The 26714-nt window shown below is 47.2% G+C and overlaps 1 protein-coding gene across 1 annotated transcript in view; it reads right to left on the bottom strand.

The window, feature by feature from the left end:
• Positions 1-26714, bottom strand: part of MYH9 (myosin heavy chain 9) — a 390958-nt gene that overhangs the window by 123914 nt on the left and 240330 nt on the right. The window contains 1 exon segment of the mRNA XM_030206870.1: positions 17655-17763. Coding sequence (XP_030062730.1) covers positions 17655-17763 — 109 coding nt within the window.

The raw sequence follows: 26714 nt of genomic DNA, 5'->3' as shown, positions 1-26714 counted from the left end.
AGCCTTGCAAATCTCTTCAATGGAGGCCGACTAAGTGGGCCATTGACGCAGCCATGGCTCTAACATTATGAGCCGTGACATGACCCTGTAGAGTCAGCACAGCTTGGGCATAAGTGAAGGAAATAAAATCTGCTAGCCAATTGGAGATTGTGCATTTTCCGATGGCAACTCCCCTGTTGGGATCGAAAGAAAAACAACTGGGCGGACTGTCTGAAGGGCTGTGTCCACTTCACGTAAAAAGCCAATGCTCACTTGCAGTCCAAGATATGCAAACTGCTTTCACTAGGGTGGGAATGAGGACAGGGAAAGAATGTTGGTAAGACAATTGACTGGTTCAGATGGAACTCCGACACCACCATCAGCAGGAACTTAGGGTGCATGCGGAGGACTACTCTGTTATGATGAAACTTCATATAAGGTGCATGCACCAGCAAGGCCTGAAGCTCACTGATCCTACGAGCTGAAGTAACAGCCACCAAGAAAATGACTTTCCAAGTCAAATACTTCAGATGGCAAGAATTCAGTGGCTCAAAAGGAGCTTTCATCAGCTGGGTGAGAACAACGTTGAGATCCCATGACACTGGTGGAGGTTTGACCAGGGGCTTTGACAAAAGCAAACCTCTCATGAAGCGAACAACTAAGGGCTGTCCAGAGATAGGCTTACCTTCTACACGGCGATAAGCACTAATCGCACTAAGGCAAACTCTTATGGAGTTGGTCTTCAGATCAGACTCTGACAAGTGTAGAAGGTATTCAAGCAGGGTCTGTGTAGGACAAGAAAGAGGATCTAGGGCCTTGCTGTCACACCAGACAGCAAACCTCTTCCATTTGAAAGAATAACACCTCTTGGTGGAATCTTTTCTGGAAGCAAGACTCGAGAGACACCCTCTGAAAGACCCAAGCAGGCGAATTCTAAGCTCTCAACATCCAGGCCGTGAGAGCCACAGACCGGAGGTTGGGATGTAGAAGTGATCCCTCGTTCTGGGTGATGAGGGTTGGAAAACATTCCAAGCTCCACGGTTCCTCGGAGGACAACTCCAGAAGAGGGAACAACATCTGACACAGCTAGAAGGGTGCAATCAGGATCATGGTTCTGCAGTCTTCCTTGAGTTTCAGCAAAGTCTTCTCTATTAGAGATATGGGAAGATACGCATACAGAAGGCCTGACCCCCAATGCAGGAGAAAGGCATCTGATGCTAGTCTGTCATGGGCCTGAAGCTTCAAACAAAACTAAGGGACCTTGTGATTGATCTGAGTGGCAAAAAGATCCACCGAGGGGGTGCCCCCACGCTCGGAAGATCTTGCGGACTATATGCATGTTCAGTGACCACTTGTGAGGTTGCATTACCCTGCTCAGTCTGGTGGCCAGACTGTTTACGCCTGCCAGATAAGTGGCCTGGAGAAACAAGCCGTGATGGCGTGCCCAAAGCCACACCTGGACGGTTTCCTGACACAGAGGGCGAGATCCGGTGCCCCCCTGCTTGTTGGTATAATAAATGGCAACCTGATTGTCTGAATCAATATGACTTGGTTGAACAGTTGGTCTCTGAAAGCCTTTAAAGCGTTCCAGATCGCTCGCAATTCTAGGAGATTGAAAGGACCAAGCTTCTTGAGTGTGAAGTCCATCTACATGAGCTCCCCACCCCAGGAGGGATGCATCTGTCAGCACTTTTTGTGGCTGAGGAATTTGGAATGGATGTCCCAAAGTCAAATTGGATCGAATCATCCACCACTGCAAGGAATTCTGAAAGTCAGTGGACAGTTGGATCACATCCTCTAGACTCCCCGCAGCTTGATACCACTGGGAAGCTAGGGTCCACTGAGCTGATCTCATGTGTAGGCATGCCATAGGAGTCACATGAACCTTGAAGGCCATGTACCCCAGAAGTCACAACATCTGCCGAGCTGTGATCTGTTGAGACGCACGAACCATGGACACTAGGGACAGGAGGTTGTCTGCCCTCTCCTCGGGAAGATAAGCTTGAGCTGTCTGTGTTCAACAGTACTCCAATGAATTGCAATTTTTGAACTGGGGTGAGATGGGACTTGGAGTAATTGATCACGAACCCCAGTAGTTCTAGCACCTGAATATTTGCATGGACTGTAGAGTGCCTGCCTCCGAGGTGCTCTTCACCAGCCAATCAACGAGATAAGGGAACACATGCACTCCCAGTCTGCGTAGCGACGCTGCGACTACAGCCAGGCACTTTGTAGACAATCTGGGCGCAGACGCCAGACCAAAGGACAGTACACAGTACTGAAAGTGCTGTGTTACTAGCCGAAATCAAAGATACCGCCTGTGAGCTGGAAGTATCGAGATGTGTTTGTAAGCATCCTTTAAGTCCAGAGAGCATAGCCAATCGTTCTCTTGAATCATGGGACGAAGGGTGCCCAGGGAAATCATCCTGAACTTTTCTTAAACCAGATATTTGTTCAGGCCTCTTAGGTCTAGGATGGGACACATCTCCTCTGTTTTCTTTTGCACAAGGAAGTACCTGGAATAGAATCCCAGCCCTTCTTCCCCTGGTGGAACGGGTTCAACTACTTGGGCCTTTAGAAGAGCGGAGAGTTCCTCTGCAAGTACCTGCCTGTGCTGGGAGCTGTAAGAATGAGCTCCTGGTGGGCAATTTGGAGGTTTGGATTCCAGATTGCGGGTGTATCCTAACCGGACTATTTGAAGAACCCACCGGTCGGAGGTTATGAGAGGCCACCTTTGGTGAAAAAACATCAACCTCCCCCCTACCGGCAAGTCGTCTGGTATGGACACTTTTAAAGAGGCTATGCTGAACTGGAGCCAGTCAAAAGCCCGTCCCTTGGTTTTTCTGGGGAGCAGAGTGGGCCTTAGACGCACGCTGTTGATGAGAACGAGCGTCTTGGAGCTGAGCGGCAGGCTGTAGAGAAGCAGGAGTGTACCTATGCCTAGAGTAGGAATAAGGAGCACTTCTCTTCCCTCCAAAATACCTCCTAGATGAGGAGGCTGTAGCAGAAGGCGCCCGGCGGAAGAAAAAATCCATAGCATCATTATGCTTCTTGATCTGGTGAAGATCCTCTACTTTTTCACCAAAAAGGCTGTACCTCCGGCAAGGTACATCCGCTGCCGGACCGAATGATCCAGGTCAGAGACACGCAGCCATGACAGTCTGTGCATCACTATACCCTGAGCAGGGATCCTGGATGCTACATCAAGTGTCAAATGTTCCCTGGCCAGAAACTTTCGACAAGCCTTCTGCTGCCTGACCACCTGGCGAAAAGGCTCGGCCAGCTCCGTAGGGAGTGCATCCACCAAGCTCGATAATTGCTGTATCGAATCACGCAAGTACACGCTCGTGAAGAGCTGGTAAGACTGGATCTTGGCGGCGAGCATAGCGGCCTGATATGTCTTTCTCCCAAAAGAGTCAAGAGTCCTAGCTTCTCTGCCTGGGGGCGCCAAAGCATAGGCTCTAGTACTCCTAGCTCTCTTGAGAGCGGAATACACCACCATGGAATTGTGGGGTAATTGGGACCTTATCAATCCAGGTTCACTGTGGATCCGATATTGGGATTCAGCTTTCTTGGGAACCATAGGGTAAGACAGAGGGGCGGACCAGTTTAGCATAAGGACTTCCTTCAGTACCTTATGCAGACTGACTGTCACAGCCTCTTTAGGTAGAGAAGAATAATCCAGGACCTCGAGCATCTCAGTCCTGGGCTCATCCTCAACCTCCACAGGGAAGTGAATAGCCGTAGCCATTTCCCGGGCAAAGGAGGAAAAATACAGACTCTCAGGTGCAGATAGTCTTCTTTCCAGCGGAGGGGACGGGTCAGAGGGAATACCAAAGGACTCATCAGAAGAGAAGTACTTGGGATCTTCCTCTGATTCCCACGAGCGCTCCTGCTCAGTGTCGGATACAACCTGTGTCAAGGTACTCCAACACTGGACTTGCCTCGACGCTGAGGAACGATGTCCTCTGTGGCGGTCAAGAAGTCGACGCCCGATCTGCGGTGAAGCTCCCTCCACCGACGTCGAAGGAGAGTCGACCTCGGTGGCAGCATATGCCACAGGCGGCACCGCAGTCGAAGACCTCACCACAGAAGGGCCCGACAACACTGCAGCAGATGGTACAGTATGCGCAAGCACCCCTGACACCGAAGCTGAATGTCGCAGTAAGCCTCCCAGAAGTTCTGGAAACAAGGCCCGGATACGCTCGTCGAGAGCCGCCATCAGAGAAGGCTGTGGGGCTGGTTGAACAGGCGGTGTCAGAATTCGTGGATGCTCGGGAGCAGGTACCACCGGGCTGCCAGGAGACCGACGCATCAGCACCTCCCGTACCAAGGGGGAGAGGTCCTCTCGGCGCTGATGGTTCTCGGGTGTTGACTCTCTCGACGCCCCGGAGCTCCTGGTACCGTGCAAAGGAGAACAATGACGGTGCTTCTTAGCCTTCGCTCGACGCCTGTCATCGAGATGAATCCTCACATCTCCTCAGGGTCGGTCCCGACCCACTCGACGCCTCACTGCTCCCAGATCAAGTTGGTCTCTCAGCAGCCATTACCTCTCTCCTCGACGTAGATGCGCCTGTCGATGATGTCAAAGGACTGGACCAGGCCCCAAAAAGCTTTTCTTGTTGGGCCTCTCGTGACACTTGGGTCCGTTTCTTCATACGAAGATACAGACTACAAGCAGCTGGGCTATGGTCGGGCCCAAGGCACTGGATACACCAGGTGTGGGTATCTGTACCTGAGATAGTCCGGTTGCCCAGAGTACAATGTTTGAAGCCGTTGGGTGTCTGATGACACGGAAGGAAAAACGGCTTCGGCGAAATGAAACGACGCGATTGTGCTAAGAAAGAAAAAGCACAAAAAAAGGGAAAACCCCGACCACGCGGCAAAAAGGCCGGCCGCGTCGAAAAAGGAAACTAACAGGGAAAAAAGTACAAGAAAGTACGGGAAACTACTTATAAATACTTAAAAAAAAAAAAAACGAACAAAACAGAATAAAACAAGTGAAAGCCGATCTCGAAAATCACTGAGAAGTTCTTCCTGGGCCTGAGAGAGGAGTAATCAGAAAGAACGAACTGCACCTCACCACAGAGAAAAAAAAAGAACTGAAGAGGCACGCTCATGCGGCAGGCAGGAAGTTGTTTGCGCAGCCCACGCAACGGAACTCTGGAAATACTTTTATTTTGCTTGCAAAATTTTTGCCGATTCCTGGGCCGCCACGGACGTCGACCTACATGTGAGAATAAGCAGCCTGCTTGTCCTCGGAGAAAAATAAATTAGTGGTAGGAGCTATCAAAAAATACATACAATAAAATGCATTAGCAATTCTAAACTTGTAAAAATTTTCATCTGCATATGCTGCACTAGTTTTGTAATATTTGTGCTTGTTATTCCTAGGAGCAATCCAAGTGAAAACATAATAGTTTAGTTCTTTTGAAGATCCAGAAATGTCTTCTTACCTGATAATTTTCTTTCCTTTAGATGCAGCAGATGAATCCAGAGACATGTGGGTTGTGTCCATCTCCCAGCCAGTGGCGATATAGATCACTAAAGTGGTACATGTGACGCCATGCTCCTGTCCGGTCAGTATTCAAGTAACAAAGCAGAAGGAAATCCCAGGAAAAGTAAAGAACTTTCTCCTCCTTCATGAAACCAATGTCAAATTGGATTGAAGAACACCTAACTCAACAGCAGAGATAATCAACAGGAACCCCCCACCCCCGGACAAAGGAATAACTTTACAGTACTGATAAAGACAGAGAGGGCCTCTAGATTCATCTGCTGCTTCTAAAGAAAAGAAAATTACCAGGTAAGACAATTCTCATTCTTTAATTAACGCCAGGTTGGGAACACCATGCTCCCGAAGAAATAACTGTTGCACCCAAAGGTTGCATCTTCGTGCACTGCCACATCCAAATGGTAATTCTGGAAAAGGTGTGGAGCGACAGCTGTATCACTGCTCTGCAAATGTCGAACAATGAAATCATCCGGGCCTCTACCCAAGAGGACACCACTGCTTTAGTAGAATGCACCTGAAAATGCCCTGAAACAGGTTTACGCTCCAATAAATAAACTTAAGCAATAGCTTCCCTCACCCAACAGGCATAATGGCTTTAGAGGACACCCCCTTACAGGGTCCTGCCAGAAAAATAAACAAATGGTCTGACTAGCGGATTTTATTGTGACCTTCAAATAACGCAGAACTACTCTGTGAATATCCAGGAGATGCAAGGAAGTAAATTTGAGGGTAAGCCTCTTTCCTAAAAGCCTGTGAAAACGGCTGATCAAGATAAAAGGACAAAATCACTTTAGATAGAAAAAAGAGGGAACAGTATGTAATGTAACTCCCTCCAAGAAGGGTTTCTGACATAACGCCTGGAGCTCGGACACTTGTGCTTAAGCAATGGTGACAAGAAAAACAAACAGTCTTCGGTGTGAGATCTTTCAAAGTAGCCCAGTGCAATGGTTCAAATGACGCTTTAAAGGCCCACAAAAGATCGAATCAGAGGTTTAAGCAGATTTACTCCTTTAAAAAAAAAAAAACCCCCACCAAAAACCAAAACAAACAAAAAAAAAAAAAAACACACACCACATCCGGATGCGTCGTCAACAAAGGATTGAAAAGGCATCCTTGGCAACATGTCAATGCCACAACCTGAACCTGTATGGAATTGTATACCAGCCCACACATAAGGCCATCCTGCAGGAAGGCTAACATCTGTGCCAGAGAGGCCTGAAACGGAGACAACAAAGCTCCGCACACAAGGCCACACCCGGGCATAAGAAGTCAAGGTTGACCGCTTTTTCGTCTGAAAAAGAGTAACTTTTTCAGCTTTGCCCACTCAATAGCCAGGCTATAAGACCAAAGTGGAAGGGATCATCCATTTGAATCGGTCCCTTGAACTAACAGCCCGGATAGAGTTGGCAGAGTAAGTCCACTCACAATCGAATGAGGTCTGCAAACCATGGGCGAAGTGGCCAATTCAGAGCTACTAGAATCACCTGCCAGGCTTAGGACCGAACTTGGAGCACCCTGCCTATCATGGGCTGGTGGGAAATACATAAAGGAGTACCTCCGTGGGCCAAGGCTGAAGAGCATTATCCCTTCCAATCTGAACTCGCCCTGTCTGCTGAAGAACCAAGGTGCCTTGGCACTGCACTGAGTCGCCATGAGATCCACAACCGGAATCCCCATTGGTGCGTGATTTGATGAAATTCCAACTCTGCCAGCTCCCCTTTTTCCTTGGCCCAAGGTATGTCTGTAGAGATAGTCCGCCTGAACATTCAGAGTTCCCATGATATGGCGTCGCCAACAGCAGCTGTAAGTGGGACTCTGCCCACTGAAGCAGTAACAGATTCGTGCACTACAACTGCGCTGCGTGTGCCCCCTTGGTCGTCATGCTGTCGGAGAACACTTAGTCCAGCTTGCCCTCCACCAGAGGAAGAAATACAATCAAGGCTAGGCGAACTGCACGAAGTTCCAGATGATTGATGGGCCACTGCGACTCCTCCGGAAACCATAGACCTTGTGCCACATGAGTCAGACATTGGGCCCCCCACCTGAGAAGCTCCCATCGGTCATAAATATCCACCGTGGAATTGCCAGCAGAAGAGTGCGATGCAGGCTAGCCTGCAGAAGCCACCACTGCATGTTTTAACGGACTGCCAGAGTCCAGAGACATATGATAAAATCAAGAAACCAGGGACCAGCGTTGCAGAAGGGACTACTACAATAACCACATATGCGTACCTCCCCATAGCACCATATCCAGAGTCCCTGCCTTGGACTCCAGGACCTTAACGTAATCCCAAACTTGAGGCGAAGATTTCTGTAGAACAGATTGCAACTTGATGCATTGGTGTTGTGGCAAGAACACTTGGCCTCAACTCGTGTCAATCCGCACTCCTAAGTACTCCAACACCTGTGTGGGCACAAGGTGGCTCTTGGAAAACTTGATGATCCAGCCCAAGTATTGAAGCACGGATATAACCAGAGGTGGCCTGTGTGCTCTCCTGCGCTGATGGAACCCTGATGTGCCAATCATCCAGATAGGGATGGACCTGAATGCCTTGCTTCCTTAAAAAGGTAGCCATGACCACCATGACCCTTGGAGAAGGTACGAGGTGCCGTGGCTAAGACAAAGGGTAGTGGCTTGAAACTGAAAAGTGTTGCCCGAGCACTGCAAAATGCAGTAACCTGCAGTGGGGATGCCAAATGGGAATGTGGAGATACCCTTCTTTGAGGTCCAAGGCCATGAGGAATTTGCTGGTTGCACCACTGCAATTACCGCAGTGCAACATTTCCATGCAGAAATGCTGAACTTTAAAAAACTGGTTGACCCTCTTGAGGTTGAGAACTGGTTGGAAGGAGTCCCTTTTCTTTTTGGGCACCACAAAATAAATGGAATACCAAGCTGATTGCTGTTCTATTAGAGGGATTAACTACCGCTCCCATGCCCCTTAACTTTTGAAGGGTCGAGTGAATAGCCACCCTTTTGGAAGAGTTGCCACAAGGGGATTCCAAAACAAAAATCTGCAACAGGAGCACATAATTCTAACTTGTAGCCTTCTTGAATAATGTTGAGAGTCCACTGGTCCACGGTGATCCAGGCCCACTCCTCCAGAAACAGGGATAGCTGTCCCCCATTAGGAATGGAGGAGTGGTCCAGTGCCCCATAACTGAATGGAACGGGCACTGGAGGGGGTACAGTTATAAGACGGTGAGTTCCTTTTATCCGACCGAAAGGGCTGTCTAGCAGGAAAGCATCACCATTGAGATAGGGAAGAATGCCTCAGATGATACTGGTGGACGTCCCGAAAGCGACTGCATGAACCTTGAGCGTGGAGAAGGTTTGGCCTTGTCCTCCAGCAATCGCTGAGACTTGGAACCCCCCAGGTCCTCCCCAAATAACAGTCTGCCCTGGAATGGCAGTTTAATGAGACGCTGCTTGAAGGTCAAGTCCGCTGCCCAATGATGGAGCCACAACAAGCATCTGGCAACTACTGCTAGCGACATCTGTTTTGCCGAAACCTGAAGCAAGTCATGTAAGGAATCTGCTAGATAAGCCAGACCGGTTTCCCTGTCTGGTAATTGGGTAGATAGAGCCTCATACCCTGGAACTGCATCTGCAAGCTGTTGTACCCAGCTGAGACATGCTCGTGCAATGTAGGAGCTATAGACAGCCACCTCAAAGGACAACTTAAGGGAGGTCTCTAACCTCCGATACTGTACATCCTTCAAAGCCACCCCTCCCTCAATGGGTAGGGTGGTCTTCTTGGTGACCGTTGTCACCAGCGCATCCACTGTAGGAGTACAGCGGTTCTCCAGTTCCGCGGGGGCGATGGGATAGTCTGGCCATAGCCTTCGCAACCCTTAATGAAGCTAAGGGAGTATCCAATTGAGCAGAAATAATTTCCTGCACAGCCTCACAAATACTGGCCATCTTAGGATTGGAAGTTGCCGGTGTAGTGATATCTGGAGATGCAATATGAATGGGCCTGAAGGGTTTTGGTAATAAAGCGGAGGCGTGGCCTAGTGGTTAGGGTGGTGAACTTTGGTCCTGGGGAACTGAGTTCGATTCCCACTTCAGGCACAGGCAGCTCCTTGTGACTCTGGGCAAGTCACTTAACCCTCCATTGCCCCATGTAAGCCGCACTGAGCCTGCCATGAGTGGGAAAGCGCAGGGTACAAATGTAACAAAAAAAAAAAGTGAGCAAGTTCATCCCTATGAAAAAAGTGGACCATAGTGGGATCATCCATCCTCTGTTCGGATATCTCCTTCCTCCAAATCCATTTGCACTGCGGAGAAAAGGCCACCCCAGAGATCTTTCCTTCCGACAAAGGTGTGAATTGGGGAGCCAGAATGTCCCTGTCCGAAATGAATGTGCACTGCTGAAGCTTAGGTGCCGGATCCAAGGAAGGCTGAGCCGAGGAACTAGAGCCTTGAGCTATGTTGGTCCCCTGAAGAGAAGCACAGGGACCGTGACCCGTTTGTATTATCAGGTAAGCTTTATGAAGATAAAATAAAATTAGGCGAAAAGGCACCTGCAGGCCCTCCCCATGAAAGGAACCTGAATGGGTCTGCTGGAGACTGTGTGCTCGCAGGAGAAATCTCTGAAACAAAGACAGTTGGAAGTGCGGTGCTAGGCTCGCATTGCAAAATGGCTGCCTGGGCAGCAAACTACAGTCGGCATGTCCTCTCATGGCTCTACCATGCGAGAAACCATCAAAGGTTCCACATAGCCGGTCTTCTACTACTGAGGTCCTGATAACACGTACTAAACACTGCCCCAAAGCTGCTCTCTGCCTATTATAGTGGGAGCAGTGTTTGACGAGATCCATGGCCATGAGGCTTTTTTTTTATTTTAAACCAGCAAGAAAACACTCACCTGATCCCTTGATTGAGGGTTCCGTGGAAGAAAGGTCTAACGCTGCTCACTTCAACACACTCTAAGACCTGTCTCACAAGGTCCCACTTTTTTATTCTTCTTTTTTTTAAACATGGAGGAGAAATAACAAGGCAAAGAGCAGAAGGGAGGGTGAGGAAGGGTACCTGAGGTGACCAAGTATACCCCTAAAGTCAGCACCAAACAGCTGTACACCAAGGGCTACACCGAGCTTGGGACAGCACAGGAGCCAGCAGCAATGAATCCAGGAGCATGAAGGAAGACATCCATCCACCTGCTGGAGATGGAGAATACTGACTGGGCACTTGATGTAATTCATTCCTACTGTCTGCAAATTCATTGCGGAAATTCTGAAAACCCGACTGGATTGCGACCCAAAAGGACAGTGGTTGGACAACCCTAGTGGATCCCTTTCTAAAAGCCATATGAATTTGAGACTCTAGATTGCAGAATGTAGGGATGAATTACATCACTGTCAACCAAGTTAAAAGGTAGGATGAAGCAGTATTCTCTGGTTCTGTGACAAGGATGGAAAAAATGTCTAACTGGATTCTGAGTGAATATATCCTGAAGGTGTTATACCAGATCTGTCTTGGCTAAGAGGGCACTGAATGTTTCCCCTAAGTTTTAAAGTTTTTCTCACAAAGAGAATAAGCTGCACACACACACAAGCTTTCTCATCTGATGAAAGTAATAGACTGTTTCGGTTTCCTTTTTGAAAGAACATAGGCACATTTGTTCTAAGAAGTTGCAAATACCCCAGGAATTCTCCCACCAAGAGGGAAGTGTTGTCCACTACACTCGGATCTAGGGACCGCTCACGTGGGCCTATCTGGTAACAGCTTGGCTATTAAAACATTTTATTTTCCTCACTAGTATACTGAGATCCTCATGAGATGCTCCAAAATCATAGCTTACAGCTTCTTGCTCACTGGGACAATATGGATCAGATTTTTTTCTTCTTTTATGCCCATTCCTGCAGCTTAGCGGTTCTGCTCCCAGCTGTGCATAGGCCACATTCTTGGACATGCTTTTCATTGAATCTAGGATGCCAGAGGTGAATTGTGGAAGCCTACAATGGAACTGATATTTAATGAGCCAAGTGCTGTGGCCAGTGCCTCATGCTTCAATGGATCCCTGGTGGCTGTGGATTGAGGGGGAGCCCCTGTATAAGTAGAAAGGCTGCCTCGGGGGGGTTCTCATGTTTCCCCTGTAGAACTAGGTTAAGGGTAATCTTTTCTGTTGTTCTCCTAGTCTAGGAGTTAATGTGCCATTGAAGTGCAGTCATTTGGATGCTGAATAGGAGATGATCCCACGGTAGTGAGACTTCCATAAGGGACAACTTTCCCGCCTTGATTTCTAGAGCCTTGCAACCAAGTATCTCATATGCTCCAAATCAATGGCAGGTAGCAGCTGGAAATCCAATTTTGGCTGGTATAAAGTCTTTCAAGGCTTTCCCAGTTCATCAAGCAATGCAAGCTCTTATTTTAGTGAAGCGAGATACTCCAGAAGCTGGCCACAGTAGGCAGAGATGTTCAAACTCTACCCTTCAATTACTGAGAAGGAGTTAAGGCAGCCAAAGGTGGAGCCTTGATTACTGTGTTAATACAACTATACCAGAAGGGGAGGCTCTGCCTTAAAGGTTGTACAATTCCACAAAGTGGAGTCCTCTTGGAAAGCAAGTCTTTGAGGTTGCAGTGCTGGAGTCATAATCAGCAACTGGTTATGCTCGTTTCCAGAGCCGCTCTCAGATCAAATCTGCAATTCTTCACAACTAGAGGAAACTGATCAGACCCAAGACCTGAACTTTTTAGAAACAATCTGACTATATAGCCTAGTAATACCCGTTAGGGCTGTGGTTCTCAACTCAGTCCTCAGGGCACATCCAGCCAGGCAAGTTTTCAGAATTTTCTGTTCAGGACACTGCCCTTTGGCCACAGCTCCAAGAACCTTTTCTATTATGATAGCAACCTTCCTCTGGACTGAGGAAAACAGGGTCTAAGTTTAGATGCCTGGCTAATCAGAGCAAATATGCTGGCAGAAAGCCAGCAGATTAACTTGAGTTATTTGACTCTTGCAGTCTCTAGGATGGGTAATCAATCTAGACAAGAGAAAGTTGAGACTGACCCAAGTGTCGGATATCCGTGAGGCAGATTCAACAAATTAGGAATTTTATTCTTCCCTTCTCAGAGGATAGAGAAGCTTCAATATCATATCAGATTACTACTTTCTCAAGAGGCTCCAAGCATGGGACTACAGTATATGCAAGTGTTGGAGGCAATGGCCATAGAGTTATTCCACTGGGCGTGTATGAGGCCATTACAAAGCTCTTTTCTCAATCAATAGTCAGTGGTTTCCCAGAGTTTCCATTGACATCAACCAAGGAGCAGACAGTTAGTGACTGCAATCATGGAATCTACTTCGGGGAATTAAGCCTTTAGACTCCCTGCTGGACAGTGGTAACAATGGATGCCAGTCTATTCAGTTGAGAGCATATCAATATCAGATAGCAAAGGAACATGATCAGATCCTGAAAAGTCCTGGTCCAGAAACGATAGAATTCAGGGTAAATTAACCTAGCACTAAATTCTCCTTGTTGGTACAAGGAAAAATGGTCCATCTTTTCCTACAATGCCACCACGGCTTATATCAATAAGCAAGGAGGCACTAAGTGTGGGCATTAATCCCAGGAAGTGACCTTGCTTCTCCATGAGTGGAGACAAATTTATGAATGCTCTCAATGGCTCTCATTATGGCACAGCACAATATCCAAGCAAGAATTTGTGGACCTAGAAGAGCAGGAGCTCTGTCAGCATTACAGCACATAACAGAGGTAGGTCTCTACAGTCAATCTCATGGTAAGAGTCAACGCAAAGGTTCCACACTTTCTCGGTCAGGAGAGTCCAATTCCAAAGGCCTGAATGCTTTTAGTAGTTTTACATGTTTCCACAACTCCCAGGTTCTTCAGAAGATTGCTGTGTATGCCGGCTGGGTTATCTGGTAGCTCCAGAACAGCCAAGGAGACCATCATTTGTGGACTAATCCATCTCAAGGTTGACCAACCATCATGACTCCCTCAGAAGATCTTCTCCAAGGACCATTCACAGAATCCTGCTCCATTGTGTCTTACGACCTTGGCTCTTGAGAGATCAAGATTGAGGCAGAAAAGTTTTTCTAAAACTGCCTGCCACTTTGCCCCAGGCTAGGAAAGTTCCACCTTCAACGTATGAGAATTTGGCACATTTTTGAATCTTGATTACCGAAAGAGCAATATCTCCTTTCAAGGTTTCTATAAAATTCACATCCTGGCCTATTTACAAAATGATCTGAGAAAGGGTTTAGCCTTGGGTCCTCTGAAGGTTCAAAAAGCGAAGATACTTACCTATAGCAGGTATTCTCCAAGGACAGTAGGCTGATTATTTTCACGTGGGTCAACGTCCGCATTGGCCTGGGAATCGGCATTTTGGAACAGCAAAAAAAAAAAAAAAGTTTTGCCAGTCTTCTGGCGCATGTGCAGCGCACACAGCGTATGCGCGTACTGATTTTGCATCCACTGCGCGAGCGTGTACCTCAGTTAAATCAAACAGTATAAGAAATAACAAATGACAACTCCAAAGGGGGAAGTGGGAGAGTTTGTGAGAATAATCAGCCTGCTGTCCTCGGAGAGTACCTGCTACAGATAAGTATCTTCGCTTTCTCCAAGGACAAGCAAGCTGCTTATTCTCACATGTGGGGTATCCCTAGCATACAGGCTCACTCAAAACAATAAACATTGATCAACTGGGACTCGCAACGGCAAGGACATAATGAACATTGACCTGAAATTATATACAGCTAGCTGAAAATGCAGCCTGAAACAGAACAAAAACGGGCCGGGGGGGGGGGGGGGGGGGGAGTTGGAATCTAAACCCCAAACAGATACTGCAGCACTGACTGCCCAAACTGACCGTTGTGTTGGGTATCCTGCTGAAGGCAGTAGTGAGATGTGAATGTGTGGACTGATGACCACGTTGCAGCCTTGCAAAACTCTTCAATGGAGGCTGACTTTAAGTGAGCCACCGATGCAGCCATGGCTCTAACATTATGAGCCGTGATATGACCCTACAGAGTCAGCCCAGCTTGGGCTTAAGTGAAGGATATGCAATCTGCTAGCCAATTGGCAATTGTGCGTTTTCCAATGGCGACTCCCCTCCTGTTGGGATCGAAAGAAAAACTGGGCGGGACTGTCTGAAGGGCTTCGTCCGCTCCACGTAAAAGGCCAATGCTCTCTTGCTGTCCAATGTGTGCAAGCTGCTCTTGCCAGGGTGGGCATGAGTTCAGGGAAAAATATGTTGGCAAGACAATGGACTGGTTCAGATAAAACTCTGACACCACCTTCGGCAGGATCTTCGGGTGTGTGCGGAGGACTACTTTGTTGTGATGAAACTCAGTATAAGGTGCATCCACTACTAAGGCCTGAAGCTCACGGACCCTAAGAGCTGAAATAACAGCCACCTTCTAGGTCAAGTACTTCAAACGGCAGGAATTCAGTTTATTTTTTCATTTGTACCCCACATTTTCCCACCTATTTGCAGGCTCAATGTGGCTTACATAGTACTGTCAAAGGTGCTTGCCCAGTTGGTTGATGATAAATACAAGGTTGTATAGTGATCGAATGAGGTATATGTGGAGGATCGGAAGGGATGAAGATTGCGTGATGTCCAGTACGATCATTAGTAATGTTATGTTCCTGGGTGAAGAGGTTTACGTTGGGTCGTTGGGGTAGGCCTTTTTGAAGAGGTTGTTTAGTGATTTCCTGACGTTCAGGTGATCATGGATTGTTTTCACCGCTTTTGGGAGGCCATTCCATAGTTGTAGCAGAAGCCGGATGCATGAGTGGTTTTGTATTTCAGTCCTTTTTAATTTGGGTAGTGAAGGTTTAGGTACGATCTTGACGATCCGACTCTGTTTCTTACTGGTAGACCTATAAGGTCTACCATGTATCCTGGGACTACGCCGTATATAATTTTGTTGGCTAGAGTGCAGATTTTGAAGATGATCCGTTCTTTGATTGGGAGCCAATGCAGCTTTTCTCGAAGGGGTTTGGCACTTTCGAATCGTGCTTTGTTGAATATCAATCTGGCTGCTGTATTTTGGGCGGTCTGGAGTTTTTTTGCGAGTTGTTCTTTGCATCCCGTGTAGATTCCGCTGCAATAGTCTGCATGACTTAGGACAATTGATTGTATTAGGTTTCTGGTGAAGAAGATCCTCTACTTTTTCACCAAAATGTCTGTACCTCCGGCAAGGTACATCCGCCATCCGCTGCTGGACCGAATGATCCAGGTCAGAGACACACAGCCATGAGAGTCTGTGCATCACTATACCTTGAGCAGCCATTCTGGATGCTACATCAAAAGAGTCATAAGTGCCCCGGCCAGAAATTTATGAAATGCTTTCTGCTGCCTTACCACGTGGCGAAAAGGCTCGGCCTGCTCCGGAGGGAGGGCATCAAACAAGCTAGACAGCTGCCTCACCGAGTTCCGCAAGTGGACGCTCGTGAAGAGCTGGTAAGGTTGGATTCGGGCGGCAAGTATAATGGCCTGATACATCTTCCTCCCAAAAGAATCAAAGGTCCTAGCTTCTCTGCCTGGGGGCGTCAAGACATAGTCTAGTACTCTTGGCTCTTTTGAGGGCGAGTCCACTACCATGGAATTGAGAGGTAACTAAGACCTCATCAAACCAGGTTCACCGTGGATCTGATACTGTGAATTCGCTTTCTTCGGGATCATGGAGCCAGATAGAGGGAAAACACAGTTCTGCATAAGGACTTCCTTCAGTACCTTACGTAGAGTAGCAGTCACAGCCTCCTTAGTCCAGGACCTCGATCATCTCAGCTCTAAGTTCATCCTCAACCTCCACAGGGAATGGAAGAGCCATAGCCATTTCCCAGACAAAAGATGTGAAGGAAAGACTCTCAGGAGGAGATGGTCTCCTTTCAGGTGGAGGGGAAGGTTCAAGGGGAATCCCATTTGACTCATCAGAAGAAAAGTATCTGGGATCTCCCTCTAACTCCCACAAACGCTCTTCAGTATCGGATAATACCTCTCTCAGGAAACTCTGAGGCTGAGCCTTCCTCGACACCAAGGATTGACATCCTCGATGGCCATGTCGAGAGGCTGACGCCCACATGGACTGCGGCGAAGCTTCCTCCAACGTTGAAGGGGAGTCGACCTGGGTGGCAGCTGACAGAGCCAGATGCCACTGCAGCAGATGGTACAGAAGGCGCAAGCACCTCCCACACCGACGCAGCAGTCCTTCCAGAAGCTCTGGAAGCAGGGCCCGGATGCGCTCGTCGAGAGCTGCCATCTGAGAAGGCTGCAGGGTTGGTAGAACAGCCGGTGGCAGAATCTGCCGAGGTTCAGGAGCAAGTACTGAGCTGCTAGGAGACTGACGCATCGGCACCTCCTATACAGAGGAGGCGCGGTCCTCTCGTCTCAGACGTTTCTCGGGTGCCGTATCCCTTGATGCCCTGGAGCTTCCAGCACCACGTGTAGAAGGAGATCGAAGACGGTGCTTCTTCTCCTTCACTCAATGTCCGCCATTGAGACTCTTCGGTACCGAGGACGACGTGGAATCCTCACGTCTCCTCGGGGTAGGATTCAACAATGGTCGGTCCCGGAGGACATGCATAGCAGGAGGCCTTGAGACAGGTGGAGACCCACTCGATGCCTCACTGCTCCCAGCATGACTTGGTCTCTCAGCAGCCATTACTCTGCTCCTGATGTCGATGCTGACATCGAAGGACCGGACTAAGGCCCAAAATGTTTCTCTCGCTGGGCTTCGAGCCACTTGGGTCCGTTTCTTCATACGAAGACAGAGACTACAAGCAGCTGGGCTGTGGTCGGGCCCAAGGCACTGGATACACCATGAATGGGTATTGGTACCTGAGATTGTCCGGCTGCACCGAGTGCAACATTTGAAGCCACTGGGTGTCTTTGATGACATGGAAGGAAAAACAGTGAATATAAATACCTTAAAATACCTAAGCGTGGTTAATGAAAATATTCATAAGAAATTAGTCTACTTATCCAGAGGAAACTCCTCTTAGCAGATTACATTATTAGAACAGCAATAAATTAAACATTCTATAAAATCAAAGTACATTCCTCTCAACCCATACATTCATAATCCCTTATTCCACCCTCCAATAGTCACCACAAACTTCTCAAACAGGTATGCTCTTCAATATTTTTTGCCTGAAAAAAGGTACCTGCTCAAAATAAAAAACATACCTTGGTAAAGAGTCTCCACCACTGCCAATTTCGCAATTTCAGATAAGCCGCACAGTTTCTCTGTATTACTTTCATAGCAGTTAGCTGCTGCTGGCGCTTGGCAAAGGCCCTGTAAAAAGATTAGACTTTCTTATCCTATGATGGAAAGAGACATTTCTTAGCATAACTAAATGGCTATGACAGCTCTGGTTTAAATCAGAGGGTAAGGTGGTCTCCTGACACCTAAATCAAAGTTACCTCCTTGCTCACTGGGGACCTCTCAGACCCCAAGCTTAGAACTCTTCTGTATGAAGATCAGGTTGTTTTAGTACATATCCTAGGTGATTTGAAGGAAACGACAGATGTGGGCACACTAGTGGCTCTCACTCGGGAGAATGGCGATAAGGAGATTTATTCTCGTCAGAACTTGCAAGAGCACTGCTTTGAAATATTTAATATACTCAAGCTACACAATGAAAAGCCTTCCTGGGTGTTTTGCTTCTCATTGCAGGCCTGGCTAATACCCAGGTGATCAGCACTATTAAGATTTACTTTGTACCATACCATGTAAGCTGCACTGAACCTGCTATCGAGCAGGAAAGAGCGGGGTATACTACAAATAAATAAACAAATAAGATGCCATGCAAAAATGGAACCGGTTATCAACTTCCAACAGTATTCTGGCAAAAAAGCAGCATGTTCTCACTGAGCAGAAGATAAGCAAGCTTGTTTACCTTTAATGAGTGTTCTATTCGTCCTCATAAAACCTTCTGATCTTCCCTAGGAGTTGGCGCCTCCTATTTTAAAATTTCACAGGGAAACGAATTAGCCCATATGATGCCAGAAACTGCATATGTGCAGAACACCATTCTTGAAACCTCTGTTTTATTTATTTTTTTAAATTGACCCTGGTCCTCAGTTTTCAGTGCTACAGGTTTCAAGAGTAGGGTACTGCACATGCACAGGACGTCTGGCATTGTTGCACAAGGCCACTTCAGTTCCCCATGCAACTATAAATTAGGAAAATCCAACTCCTAAGCAGGAGGGTTTTTTTGATGATTAACACCTACTATTAATCAAAGAGCACCTAATATATGCAAGCCACTTTGCTTTCTCCAGAGGACAAGCAAATGAAAACTCCTAGCTTTAGGTTGCCTTTAAATAAAAGAATGTCAATGGGCAAGATGTTTATTTTTGTAGGGAAAAAACTGTCTTTTTAAATGAAGGCAACCTGAAAGTAAAAATGGGTCCTGGGAGAGGGTGATTTTAAAAATATTAAAGAGGTTCTGCAGGATAGACTAGGGAAACCTACTGTTGCAGATGTGAACAGAATTCCATATTGCGGCCTTGCACATCTTCCATGAAGGTGACTTAAGATAGGCCATTGATGCAGCTTTAGCAAGTCCTTCCAGGAACAAGCCTACCTCCGCATAAGTGGAAGAGATGCAATCTATCCAATTAGAGCTGGGGGTATACAAGTTCAGCATGCAGCCTGTAAGAGCATGTCAAGTTTTCAGAAAACCTATAATGAATATGCATGAGAGATGTATATATGTATGTCTATGCACACTAATCTCTAAAAAAAAAACTCAGATTTCCTGAAAACCTCGCCTGTTTGAGGCTCATGAGGATTGAACTTCTGCATACCTGAATTAGAATGCTTTATGGAATTTCCAGGCCTACTAAGTTTATCTATATCATTTGCCTTACTGGGTCAGATCAAAAGTTCATCAAGCCCCATATCCCATTTCCAACAGTGGCCAATCCAGGTCACCAAAAGTAGCTAGACTTCATGCTGCTTACACCCAAGGATAATCAATAACCTTCCGAGTCTACCTCAGTGCACTTTTTTTTTCTGGAAAACAAATGTGCTGGTACTTACATACAGGGCCAGCTTTAGGGGGTGGTATGACTTAATTCTGTTCCCACCTTACCCCCTGCAACCAACTGCAGAGCATATGAAAAAAGGCAACACTGCAAATATTACACTATTCCCTAGAACACTAACACACCTCTTATTGGGAAAGAGAACTGTAACTAAGCTTTAGCAGAATACCTCTCCTCAGGAACATATATGAAATGCTGACTATGGGTAAAGCATATCAACAAATGCCACCAGCTTCAGCCCTTCCCCCTATTCAGCTGCAACAGAAGTTTAATAAAATATTTTCAAAATCACTTATTTTTTTTTCTTTCCTGTTTTAATTTCTCTATATTTTCTAACTTCCCTTTTACTTTAATTCCAAAATTGTTCTTTCCTATTATTCATTTTATTCTTTCATCTTTACCACAACATTTTTCTGCCTTCCTATTGTTTACTAAATTTATAGACGCCCAGTCTCCATAGGTCAGGGCAAATTACAAAAATATTTACAATAAAAACCAACACTCATAAAACACAAATATCAAACACAGCAGATCAAGGTCCAACAGGAATATCCTTCTAACCGTGTCTTCAATATCAACGAGTTCCACAAAGTTGATGCATTAAATGAAAAAGCTCGATCACAAGTCGGGGATAGTCTTCTAATAGTGGGGCCAATGCACAAGTAAATCAAGTGTACAGACATAATGGATAAACATCTGTGTATGCTGATAGAAGTGCATGCACTCATTAAACAATTTGGTGAAATTTAAATATAAGAATTTTACATACTCTAAGCTGATTTACAAGCAACCAATGAAAATGAAATCAGTGCAAGGGTAGCTACCATAGTCTAACCTGCCAATGCCCAATATGAGCTGTGCAGCCACATATAAAAGACTAGCTGCAAAGATCAAAGGGTAGAGCCAGGTAGACCATGGAGGACATTGCCAACATCAACACAAGGCAAAAGTATCATGTATCTTGCTCAAGGCAGTAGAGGGATGTAAATGTGTGGTCTGACGAGGGATTTTAATAACAAACTCACAAGAAGCGAACTACTAGAGGCAACAACAGAAATGGGCTTGGCTTACCTCCTACACAGTGATAAGCACAACTTGCACTTCAATGAACACAGAGTGTTTTCAAATCAAAGAGGTATTCAAGCAGTTTTTGTGTAGGGCTGGTGAGGGGATCTAAGGCCTTATCCTCAATGAAAAGCAAACCTCCTCCACTTACATGAGCAATAGCTCTTAGTGGAGTCCTTTCCTGGAAGCCATTAAGATATGGGAAACTCCTTCTGGCAACTTTAAAGATTCAAATTCTATGCTCTCAACATTCAAGCCATGAGGGCCAGGGATTGGAGGTTGGTATGCAGACAAGACTCCTCATTCTATAAGAGGATCAGAAAATATTCCGATCTCCAAGGATCTTCGGAGGACAACTCCAGAAGAGGAAACCAGACCTGCTTCAGACAAAGCACGATTAGGATCATAGTTCCCTGGTCTGGCTCGAGTTCCAGCAAGCAAGGTATGGGCGGATACACATACAGAATTCTCTCCCCCCCCCCCCCCCCCAAATGCAGGAGAAAGGCATTCTACGCTAATCTGCAATGTGACCTGAGCCTGGAACAGAAATGGTGGACTCTTGAGATGAGTGGTGAAAAGATTCACCGAGGGGGTGCCCCACTCTCAGAAGATCTTGCAGACTGCACCCATATTGAGAGCCCACTCACGCAATTGCAAACCTCTGCTCAGTCCGTCAGGCAGTTGTCCTTTCCTAGTAGGTATGTGGCTCGGAGAGCACTCTGTGAATTAGGGCCCACTGCCACATTCTCACTGCTTCGTGACACAAGGGGTAGGATCCCACACACACCTACTTGTTTATATAGAACATTGCAACCTGGTTGTCCATTTGAAAAAGAATGTGGTCTGTAGCCCATCTCTGAAAGCCTTTAGAGCGTTCCAAACGGCCCTCAGCTCAAGGAGGCTGATATTTGAAATGACAGTCCCACATTCAAATTCATTCAAATTGTCCACCAAAGAAGGGCATGAGTCAACTCTGGCGGAATCTGGACTATATCTGTTAGATTCTCGGCCACTAAGACCACTGGGAAGCTAGGGTCAACTGGGTCTCTCTCAAATGGAAACATGGCAAGGGAATGACATGCACTCTTGAAGCCATGTGGTCCATCAATTTCAACATGTGCTGAGCTGTGACCTGCATGCTGCTTTGGATTTGCGAGTCTCTGTTCTCACTTGTAGAAAAAAAAAGCTTGAGCTTGCAATGTATTGAGCAGGGCTCCTATGTACTCCAATTACTGGACTGGGAAAAGGTAAGACTTGGGTAGTTTATGACAGACCCTAGTAGCTCCAGCACATGAATAGTTAGGCGCACTGACTTACATCCCCTCCTGCAAATGTGCTCTTGACCAGCAAATTGTCCAGATAAGGAACACATACTCCCAGTCTGTGCAAATACACCACAACTACCGCTAAACACTTGGTGAATACCCTAGAAACTGATACGAGGCTAAATGGCAGAACATGGTACTGGTAGCGGTGTTTCCCTCTCCAGAACTAGAGATACTTCGTGTGACTGGGAAGTTTCGAAATATGGGTATAGGCATCCTTTAAGTCCAGAGAGAGAGCCAATCGTTTTCTTGAATCATGGGGAGGTGTCCAGGGAAATAATCAGGAATTTGTTCTGGACCCTTAGGTCTAGGATGGGACAAACTCTCCCTGTCTTTTTGGGCACAAGGAAGTACCTGGAATAGAATCCCTTCCCTTCTCCCCCTGGTAGTATAGGTTCGACCACATTGGCCTGTAGAGAGGAAGAGATTTCATCTACTAGTACCTGCTTGTGCCAAGAACTGATGTACAATGCTCTCGATGGGCAATCTGGTGGTCTTTGATGCCAATGCAGGGTATAGTCAAGATGGATTATTTGAAGAATCCACCAGTCAGAGATTACAATGGGCCACCTATGTTGGTACAAATCCACCCTCCCCTCTACTGGTAAGAAGTCTGGCATGTTTAGACTGAGCCCAAAGATAACCACCCAAAGGATGGAGGTGCACGAGTTCCTACGTCAAAGGGTGCAGAAGGAAAAAGTAGGAAGAGTGGGCTCTTCTCAAATACCAGAGGAGACGTGATGATGGAAATAAAGTCTTTATTGCAAAAAAAACGACTCAACACAGAAGTCGTGTTTCGGCGCGCAAAGTGCCTTCCTCAGGAGTCTTATGATGTATAGCTGATTATGAAAAAAAGATGTCTATCAGTACACACAAAACGATATAAATATAATCCGAAGTTCAACAGGGTTTTACACTGGATTGTCCAAATAGCTTCAATGAAGAAATAAAGACTTTATTTGCATCATCACGTCTCCTCCAGTATTTGAGAAGAGCCCACTCTTCCTACTTTTTGCTTCTGCATGTTTACACTGAGTGCAGCTCATTTCTTGCTTCGATTGAGCCGCCGGCTGGGGCTTCCAAGGGCGGGACTGCCGAGGCTGAGAACCCTAGGCCTAGGAATTCTTGGCAGAGAAGACAGAAGAAACCTATGCCTTTGAGAGTAGTAGGGTTGGGGGCGGCCAGCCCTATAATGAGACCAACTGAGGCAGAGGCCTCAGGCAGCACTTTAGAGAGCGGCATCACAAAGCACACCTGGAAGGCAGTCCAACATCATTTCCCTCCTCTCTAACCCCTTCTCCCTGGTTTACTTACATTCGCTGCCTGCTACTGGCCTCTTCCTCTTTATTGCGTTCTGCATTGTCTCTCTCAAACCCCTCCCCACCCCCTGCTAGTTTACCTCTGCTTGCTTGGTAGAGGTGACAGGCTGCGGCAGCTAGTCACATTCACTGCCTGCTGCTGGCCTCCGAGTCCTCTCTTTAGCATGTCCTGCCCTGTCTGACATAACTTCCTGGAATTGCTGCCACAGTCTTACAGCTCTGCCAAGCAAGAGGAGGTAAACCGGGAGAGGAGGAATTTGAGAGAGACAGGGCAGGACGTGGTGAAGAGAAGAGACTGGCGGTAGGCAACAAATATAAATAAACTGGGGGGAGGGGGGCAAGAAGTGGTTAGAGAGGGGAAAAGATGTCTGGAGAGGAGGGAAAGAGACGCTTGATAACAGTTAGTAAGGGAAGAGGGTGAGATATTTGAATTGGGGAGGGGCAAAAGATCTGGATAACTGGGATGGATGGACGTTGGACATCCACTGTTTCTCCATTTCTCCTCTCTGTCCCAATAGGAGACAAAGGGAAGCTTGGAATTAGGGGTGGAGGGGAGGGAATAATAGTTGCTGGAGGAAGGAAGGAAGGAAAGAGAAAGAAAGAAAGAAAGAAAGAAAGAAAGAAAGAAAGAAAGAAAGAAAGAAAGAAAGAAAGAAAGAAAGAAAGAAAGAAAGAAAGAAAGAAAGAAAGAAAGAAAGAAAGAAAGGAGACATTGGAAAGGGAGGGAAGAGAAGGAGAGATGCTGGACTAGGGAAGGGGGCATCCGTGCAACTGTCTGCACAACCCCCCCCCCCCCCCCCCAGTTCTTAACCTCCCCACTAAACCCCCCTTCCCCCTTTGTTGTTAAATGGTCCCATCACTGGGGTCCTTCTCAAAAATTATTACATGTTGATGCTTCATGTTTGGTTAAGAAGTCTGCTATGGGTGATGGGCTGCAAAGTATCCCCAAAATGTTCCCATATTCATTGAAAGCATTCACCTCTCTCAGAGGATGAAGTGCGCTCCAGATTTACAAGATCAATCTTCTGACAGTGCCACATCCCAACTGTTGGGGCTGAAGTTGTCCGCCAACCCAATAGGATAATGTCTTTCCCCATTAATATAGCTAGCTGCAAGAAATGTTGGAGCCCCAGCAGTGAAGGAATAGAGTATGAAAACTTGTCAAAAAGTATCAGTGAAAAGGTTATCTTTCGAGACCATTGTGAAGACATGAAGGTCAGCAATTGAGTCCAGAGCTAATGAATCTGCAGGCAATCCCAGAACATGTGACAAAGTCGATGCTCATGGTTGCATTTTGGACAGGCCCCTGAGGATACAAAGAAAGCGAGGTGTATTCTGGCAGGTGAGATATTGAGTCATAATTATGGGACTCTTGAGCCAATTACTGTTAGTAATCTCTATGCACTGCTTCCAAGAATGCCATCTTGTCAATGTGTGTTGGGATATTTAACCAGTAGTTTCTATTTTTAATCATTTGTTGTTTGAGAGACTTCCTACAGAGATGAGTTGTATAACACTACATCCGTACCAAGAGTTCAGAAGGTAAAATTATTTATCATACCTGATGATTTTCTTTCCATTAATCATAGCTGATCAATCCATAGACTGGTGGGTTGTGTCCATCTACCAGCAGGTAGAGATAGAGAGCAATCCTTTTGCCTCCCTATATGTGGTCATGTGCTGCCGGAAACTCCTCAGTATGTCGATATCAAAGCTCCATCCGCAGGACTCAGCACTTAGAGAATTACACCCACAAAGGGACACTCTGCCCAGCTCACCACCGCCGAAACGGGGGAGGGGAATTAACCCAGCTCATCCACACACAAGTGGGGGAGGGGAATCCGTCCAGCTCATCCCCGCAGAGCGGGGGAGGGACACCACCCCGCCGATGCAGGGGGGATCTGGCTTATCCTGCAACCGCGGGAGGAGCTGACTGACCCTAACACCGCCGAAGCGGGAGGGGTACAAAGCTGCCCTACAGCCGCACGAAGCAGGAGGGAGCGCCGGCAGAATTTAGGTCTCAATCCAGCCCCGTAAAACGGAGGGGAGAGGAATGCAGCAGCTCACTGTAACACAAAATCATCTCAACTCCTGAAGAATCCAACTGAAAAAACTTGAACACGAAGTCCTCCTGAACAGGAACTGAAGACTAAACTTGAACCTGAAATGCAACCAGAATAAAAACAGTACAGATATCTGGGAGGGGCTATGGATTGATCAGCTATGATTAATGGAAAGAAAATTATCAGGTATGATACATAATTTTACCTTCCATATCATCATGCTGATCAATCCATAGACTGGTGGGATGTACCGAAGCAGTACTCACCCAGGGCGGGACACAGAAATCCCGGACTGCAACACAAGCTCCAAACCGGGCCTCCGCCCGAGCAGCCACAGTCAAGCGGTAATGTCTGGAGAAGGTATGAACCGATGCCCAAGTTGCCGCCTTGCAAATCTCTTCCAAGGAGACGGACCCGGCCTCTGCCATCGAGGCCACCTGTGCTCCAGTGGAGTGAGCCTTCAGCCGGATAGGCGGCACCTTCCCCGCAGCCACATAAGCCGCTGCAATGGCTTCCTTGACCCATCTTGCCACTGTAGGCTTAGCAGCCTGCAGACCCTTACGAGGACCTGCAAACAGGACAAACAGATGATCCGACTTCCGGAAATCATTGGTCACTTCCAAGTATCTGATGATGACTCGTCTCACATCTAGATATTTGAGAGCAGAGTACTCCTCTGGGTAGTCCTCCCTACGAAAGGATGGGAGACAGAGCTGCTGATTCACATGGAAGCGAGAAACAATCTTGGGCAGGAAGGAAGGCACTGTGCGAATAGACACTCCTGCCTCAGTGAACTGCAGAAAGGGCTCTCAACATGATAGCGCCTGGAGCTCGGAAACTCTTCTGGCTGAAGTGATAGCCACCAAAAAGACTGCTTTCAACGTCAGTCTTTCAGAGATGCCCTCGACAAGGGTTCAAAAGGCGGCTTCTGCAAGGCTCTTAGCACCAGATTGAGATTCCACGCAGGTACCACTGAGTGCAGAGGAGGGCGCAGGTGATTAACTCCCTTGAGAAAGCGCACCACATCTGGCTGCGAAGCCAGGGAAGCACCCTTCAGGCGGCCCCTGAAGCAAGCCAGAGCCGCTACCTGGACTTTAAGGGAACTGAGCGACAGGCCTTTCTCCAGACCTTCTTGCAGGAATGCCAACACTGAAGAAATTGGAGCAGTGAAGGGAGAAAGGGAGCCTGCCTCACACCACGATGCAAAGGCACGCCAAACCCTGGCGTAAGCAGTAGAAGTAGAGCGCTTCCTCGCTCTCAGCATAGTGGCGATGACCTTGTCTGAGAAGCCCTTCTTCCTCAGACGCTGCCGCTCAATAGCCAGGCCGTAAGACCAAAGGGGGAGGGATCCTCCATCACCACGGGACCCTGATGCAACAGGCCCTGCTCCGCTGGCAGCCGCAGAGGGCCGTCCACTGAGAG

This window comes from Microcaecilia unicolor, chromosome 1 (assembly GCF_901765095.1).
Source record: "Microcaecilia unicolor chromosome 1, aMicUni1.1, whole genome shotgun sequence".
Classification (NCBI taxonomy): Eukaryota; Metazoa; Chordata; class Amphibia; order Gymnophiona; family Siphonopidae; genus Microcaecilia; species Microcaecilia unicolor.
Note: the sequence above shows the minus strand (reverse complement) of the source record. Positions and strands in the feature narration are given on the sequence as shown.